General features: G+C 48.7%; 1 protein-coding gene across 1 annotated transcript; it reads left to right on the top strand.

Moving 5' to 3' along the window:
- The first annotated feature begins 1,030 nt into the window (after nucleotides 1-1,030).
- LOC124650136 lies at nucleotides 1,031-3,969 on the top strand. Its single transcript, XM_047189693.1, has 3 exons — nucleotides 1,031-1,509; nucleotides 2,603-2,721; nucleotides 3,432-3,969. Exons 1-3 carry the CDS (start codon nucleotides 1,081-1,083, stop codon nucleotides 3,577-3,579), a joined length of 696 nt encoding a protein of 231 aa, XP_047045649.1. The 5' UTR covers nucleotides 1,031-1,080; the 3' UTR covers nucleotides 3,580-3,969.
- The last annotated feature ends 2,622 nt before the right edge of the window (nucleotides 3,970-6,591 follow it).

Genomic DNA, 6,591 nt, shown 5'->3' with positions numbered 1-6,591 from the left:
TCTGAAACTTTTCCGTCCACCCCCGTGAAAAGACAAATTTCTGCCGAATCGGTAGGAGGTCGGCCAGAGTTGAAATACTGGTACATGATCTAATGCTCATGATTTTTTGGAAAAATTATTTTTAGATTCAAAATATGATATATATGTAATATTTGGATTCCTCTCATTTTTCTAATCGATTAGACATATTATTTGTCAAATTTTGATTTACGGATTTAAAGATATTAATTATTCCATATTAAATAGAAAAAGAAAAAATTAAATCATTTTATTGTCCATTTGAATTCAAGATTAATATACTTATTCTTGTAGTTTATGTAGGTAATTGTTTGGAATTCAAAAAATAATGATGTGAAACATCAAGTAATAAGGGTTAATAGTATTGATATGGTATTATTGTCAACAAGGTATCATTTCTTTTATTAAATCTAGTCTAAATGAAATCGAAAAGTTAAGCATGCTAGGAGTGGAGTAGTGTTAGGATGGGTGACTGACCGGGAAGTTTGACCACAAGTGAAATTTGACATAATATTAAATATAGTTAGAGTTAAAATGGTGCATGTGAGAGATTGAAAATTTTGAATTTTTTTTTTTTGAAAAAATTCGTGCCAGAATTACCAAACGGCCGGCCGTCGGCACAGGATGCTGTTCCGACGGCCAGCCTGTGCTAACGGCAACTTTGCCTGTACTGAGGCGTTATTGTGCCGACAGCTGCCGTCGGTACGAGACTGTGCCGAAGGCAAGGCAAGCTGTGCCGATGGCCACTGGCCGTCGGCACCTTGACGGTCCGTAGTGTCTAGATAAATCCATAATTTTCGGTTGAGTTTTTTTTTTAGTTTGTGGCTCTACCAAACGGTTAGGGTTTGTAACCTGGAAAAGTTACCGATCTTTTGGCTGTGTTCATGTGCGTATTCACCCGTGTGAGTCGTGTCCTCTTCAGAGTCCACCCTATCCTTATTACTCCCGCCAGTGCCCTGTCTCCGCTTTAAAGCAAGAGAACCAACGTTACACACACACCGCACTCCCAAAGCACACCACCGCACAGCACCGAGCCGACAGCTGCGCGGGGAGGAGAGATCGATGGGGAGCAGCGGCGGCAGCAGCGAGTACTTCCTGCGCCAGCTGAGCTCCAGCGACGGCGGCAGCGCGCCGGCGCCGCAGCACCGCCAGCCGGAGGAGTGGGAGTGCGGCGGCGGGGGCAGGCGCGGGTCGAGGCGGTGGTCCGGCAGGAAGAAACCGAGGGCGCGTGGCCACCGGCGCGGCGTCGGCGGCGGGTTATGCGGGGGCCGGGAGGAGGAGGCTGCCGCGGCGGCGGGGAGGAAGCGGGTGATGGTGGTGGTGGACCAGAGCTCCGGGGCCAAGCACGCCATGATGTGGGCGCTCACCCACGTCGCCAACAGGGGCGACTTCCTCACGCTGCTCCACGTCCTGCCCCGCGGCGGCGCCGGCGAGGAGGCCTCCGCGCTCGCCAACTCCCTCGGCTCCCTCTGCAAGGCCTGCAAGCCTGAGGTGCGTCTTCAACCTTGTTCTCGATTCATTTGCGGTGTGTTTTTTCAAGGATTTCAATGTTAGTAGAGCAGTAATATAGTAAGATGCCTGACATTGTCTATGGCTGATTGGCTGTTAAGAGTTTGATTTGACACTCTCCCCTTTGGGACCTTAAGTGCCACAGAGGCGATTTGTACTTCTCATACAACTGTACCATCTTACTTTAGGCCCATGTAGCCATACTGTTCAGGTGTTTTAGAGTCTGCATTATGACCTTAAGTAACTTTCCTTAAAGAAAGACCCTAAGTAAGCGGTGTCACACAGTACAGTAATTGATCGAGCTCTGTTGAGATATTACACCACAGTAGTATAACAGAGTAGTTCTCAGTAAAATTCGTTTTAGGGTCACGGGTCCTCTAAACAGTGAACGAAGTGGAAAGATGCTATAGTTCGACCGACACTGGGTTTTTGGCCTTTTCAAGCGTAAGAGCAGACCGCAATAACATTTCTCCCTAATTGGAGCTGTGCTATGCTGCTAGCCCGATAATCAACCAGGCTGCTAGCCTGGTTGATCCTGTGGCTTCTCTGGAATCAAGTGTTTTTGGTGCCCTTGGCCCACCTGGCGGCAAGAGTTACGCTAGGCAGAGATGGATCAGAGTGAGAACGTTCATGAAAAGTAAAAGCGATGGAATCATAGCTAACTTTCCATCGATGAATCATGGCAGTCAGGGCTAAAAGCTAGAAAGACCCCTCTGCATAAAAGCGAGGTCACCTAGCTATATGCCGCCGCAAATCTCTCAAATTTTGTAGCCTTCGTAATAGTGACAATTTACACGAATTTCCGTGCCTAGTTTGAGCTAGGATAAGATGGAGAGAGAGAAAAAAAGACCTGTTGTGATGATTTTTGATTTGAATAAGAAACTAGCATCTGATGAGTGTACTTCACTGGCGACGACTGAATGTTAGCAGTGTATGCAAATGCACTATTCCTCGTCGTTTAGCCCGTGAAACGGGAGGGGGCTCGGATCGTCATCATCCCCCCACAGCGACAGTGTCCCATACTACAGTTACAGTGTTACTTATTACAGCGTTGGTTTTGGATGAATTATGTTAGGTGGAGGTGGAAGCGCTCGTGATCCAGGGGCCCATGCTGGCCACCGTGCTGAGCCAGGTGAAGAAGCTGGAGGCGTCGGTGCTCGTGCTCAGCCAACGCAAGCCCTCGCCTTTCTGCTGGTAAGCATGCACCCAGCTCGTACTACGCTACGCTTTACAGTTTACACAAGGTGCATATGCCTGCTACCACGTTTGCACATGTATCCCTCGTCGCAGAATCGTCCTGCTAGAAAGGTTAGAAAGGAGAGAATCTGACATTGCTGGCATAGCCCGTCGGGCTGCTGTAAAGTCCATTGCCCTTTAGAAACCAAAATGTTGAGGGCTTTTTTCAGACAAGTGTAAAAAAATTCAGATCTGCCCATGCATGTGTGATGAATTTCAGAAGGGAATTTTAGGATTTTGGCAGCTTAATTAGGTCGAACTTTTTGGGCTGAGAGTAAGATGTATTTTGGGGAAGAAAGTTCAGTCAGAAAGGTCTTCAGATTTCAGAGCTGGGACACTGCCTTTCTGTGGGAAAATAAACTGGTACATAGTATCAAGGGAGCCATGTGCCCATCAATAAACCGGAGACGCCTGTTTTACTATCCTTCAGCTTAAACTCTAGGCTAGACTAGATGAATCAAGTGGCGAGGACCCATGATGGGGAGCACCGTGGGGCTACTGTACACTGGCCACTGCAGCATTGCTGACTCTCTGCAGCTGCTGTACTATGTACTCATGCGGTAGTTTAAAACCCCACGGAAAGTTACCGAGGGAAAGTTACCTTTTCTTGACTGTGTAATTAAACTGCCATGCTTGTTCCATGCTGAGAATTGGAAACAAAAATGCAGCTTCATGCGGAGCAGCGGCGAGGTGCTGGTGGAGGAGTGCATCAACAGGGCGGAGTGCCTGACGCTGGCGGTGCGGCGGCAGAGCAAGGGCGTCGGCGGCTACCTCGTCAGCACCCGCTGGCAGAAGAACTTCTGGCTCCTAGCTTGAGAATTCTTCACAAGAGCAGATCAGATGAGCCTCCCCGGGAAATTTTACTATTCCTACCGATCGAGGCTGCAACTCTGAGGCTGAGGCTGCTAATAAGTGATCACGTACTGCATCATCAATAGACCTTCAGTATGTTTATTTGTGCGCGTGCTTCTTCTGTGTGTGTGCATGCGAGTTGTTAATTAGCAGTAGCTCTCACTTCACTTCACTTCGCTGATGTATGTAAAGCCAAAAGCTGACCCGCTTCGTGTAAACCTTTTCCTGTGTGTGTTTGTTTGCTGATGTTGTGCAGGACATACAATGCATAAACTGCCATTTGTTGTAATAATTGTTTGTTTGTTTGTGTATGTTTACTGAGTGAGTGGAGTATCATCTGAGGTGTTTGACCAACTGTCTCTTCTCACACGATCGTCCTTAATAATTGTTTGTCTGTGTATGTTTACGTACTGAGTGAGAATCATCTGAGGTGTCTGTGTCTGATGGAAAGAAAACGATTCCAGCCCGAGGAAAACCGATGGCTGAAACAACAGAGCCAACACCGCGCGCATGATGCTTGCTGTCTGTCAATGGCGCGATGTACGGTGCCCCCGTTGCAGGGTGCAAGTAAGAGCTCCTTTGATTCAAAGGATTTGCATAGGAATTGTGTAGGATTTGGTTCCTATGGGAAAATTTCTATACATGTTGTTTGATTCATAGGAACATATCATATAGGAAAAATTCCTATAGGAATCTTGTAGTGTAATTTCTATAGGAAAAAAACATTAGCTCATACCTCATGAAAAAATTCCTTTGCTACAATCAAACACACTTCATCTTCCTATAGGGATTCAAGTAGACATGCCATTTTAATCCTATACCTTTCCTATTCCTATGCTTTTTCTATCCTTTAAATCAAAGGAGCCCTAAGACTGGAAGAGCTCTGGATTCCATCAACATCTTCAGCTCGGACGTACGCAGGGAGGGGAAGGGATCAGAATCATTGCGCTGCTGGAAATAGTAAGCCGGAGGGCTCTGACTCACTCGGTGCTACTCATATCATCATAGCGTGTAGTACTATTGCTGGGGATAGGGAAGGCTATGATCTAGCGCACGAGCCATAACTCATTTGCTCGGCGGGTGGCAGGCTTTTGCTCCCACGGGCACAGGCCCATCATCGACAACCATGATTCCGCCTGCCCACCTCCAAGCCTAGCTCAACAACCGCTCCACTGCGGAACAAGAACAATTCAATCCGGCCTGATTTCCGGCAGCGGTTGGCACTACTTGGCATCTTGTTTCGAAAAAGACGCCACCTTCAAATCCACCGTCTCTTTTTAATATCAAAAAATACCAATTACATTTAGCCTCTACAACAACGTAACGCCCTAATAGCAGTACGGATGCACGCATCTAATAAAGAGAAAAAAAAACTAAAAAACAAAAGTCCCGCTACAGTTTCACATGCCTAACAACAACAATACATCCACCACCAAGACAACACCTGAAATACAGACTCTCCAAAAGCGACACCTCCAAGAAGTGAACAGTGCTCCAGCACCGTCTTCACCCGACCCACAATCTTAGGTTTTCACCCTGGAGTTAATGCCCGCTCTCAAAACAATGCTTCCAACAAAGTCATTGTCAGACACAACCAATTAAGACCAGACTTTGAGTTTTCACCCTGAAAGGTAGAACTCTGAACTTCACATGTGTTGTCGCCCCCACTTTCATACCACTACTGTGAAGCCCGGAACACCAAGCAAGTCCATCAACAACGCAGAGACTTAAACCTTCCTTAGCTAGTCCTCCCATTCAACATTCATGACATTCTCTTCTTCTGACTTTCACCATGGATCCAATGTCACTTGGTGTCAACACAGAAAAGAGCTTTGCGCGGCTCCCTCCAGAACTTAACGGTCGGAATAAATGCATGGGTGCGCGCAAGCGAATACCACCCGATCCTGCAAACTCAAGGCAAAAGATGCGTTGTTCCATTCGCCGACGGAGCATTCCGGAACTCAACACTCCGGCTAGATGAAAAAGGATCGACATCAAGTAGGTCTTCATCTTCGCAGAAGAAGAACCCTAGGACCACCACCTTCAAACCCGATGCAGACGAACATGCGCCCCCACGCCGCCATCCGTTGGCCAACAACGACGAAGGAGCACTCGGTGGAGGTGGGTCCCACCAGGTTCATATCTCCTTTTCTTCATCCAAACGCTTTTCTTCCCAAACAAATCTCTTTGACCGACCAATAAATGTAGCATCAAGAGGACTCCACCAGCGCCATGCTTCGCCTCTATCCACTAGCCCGTCCGTCGATGCCATGCTTTGCCTCTATCCACTTTCCTGTCTGCCGCTACCGTGCTTTACTTCTATCCACACGTTTCTCGGCGTCGTGCTTCGCCTCCATCCGCTCCCTGTCCTTTCTTTGACCCATTGCTTTCCGCTTCAACGCGACCATCACCAGAGTGCTCCGCCCAAGCAGATCCTTCCCTCCATCGAGGGACGATGCTTCGAGGTGGGCGCATCTGGTGCTGCAATCCAACACCCATTGCTACTGGCGTCTCATGTTGCAGCAGCGAGAAGAGAGCAAAGCTGCTACCAACCGTGACCATCGTAGCTCCCAAGAGCTTGTCGTGTTGCTCCCACGGGCACAGTTTCTCCCACGGGCTAATGGCATTGCTCCGAGCGGAGGGCCACATTGCTCCCTCGTACCGATGGTGTAGCTCCCAGCCTCGGGCGGCGTTGCTGCAGACGGAGGTCCGCATTGCTATGGGCCGAGAGAATTGCAGCCGGTGGAGGGCCGCGTTGGGCCGACGGCGGTGCTGCTGGCGGAGGGCCGCATTGCTCCCAACATCCGGCGGTGTTGCTGCTAGCAGCAGCCTGTGATGCTCCGAAGGGCCGGGTCGGTGCTGCAAATGGCTACTGTCAGCAATAGTGCTTCCATGGTATGAAGTGGTGCGGTAAGTGAGGTGCTTCCAAGGCGAGGACTGCGAGCCTTGCTTCCAAGGGAGCCTCGTCGGAGGACC

This window comes from Lolium rigidum, chromosome 4 (assembly GCF_022539505.1).
Source record: "Lolium rigidum isolate FL_2022 chromosome 4, APGP_CSIRO_Lrig_0.1, whole genome shotgun sequence".
Classification (NCBI taxonomy): Eukaryota; Viridiplantae; Streptophyta; class Magnoliopsida; order Poales; family Poaceae; genus Lolium; species Lolium rigidum.
The sequence above is the reverse complement of the archived record's forward strand: the minus strand, read 5'-3'. Positions and strand labels throughout refer to the sequence as shown.

Coding starts and splice junctions, on each gene's coding strand:
- LOC124650136 (XM_047189693.1), top strand. CDS start 1,081: ATGGGGAGCAGCGGCGGCAGCAGCGAGTACTTCCTGCGCCAGCTGAGC. Junction 1,510..2,602: donor GCAAGGCCTGCAAGCCTGAG/GTGCGTCTTCAA, acceptor GAATTATGTTAG/GTGGAGGTGGAAGCGCTCGT. Junction 2,722..3,431: donor AAGCCCTCGCCTTTCTGCTG/GTAAGCATGCAC, acceptor ACAAAAATGCAG/CTTCATGCGGAGCAGCGGCG.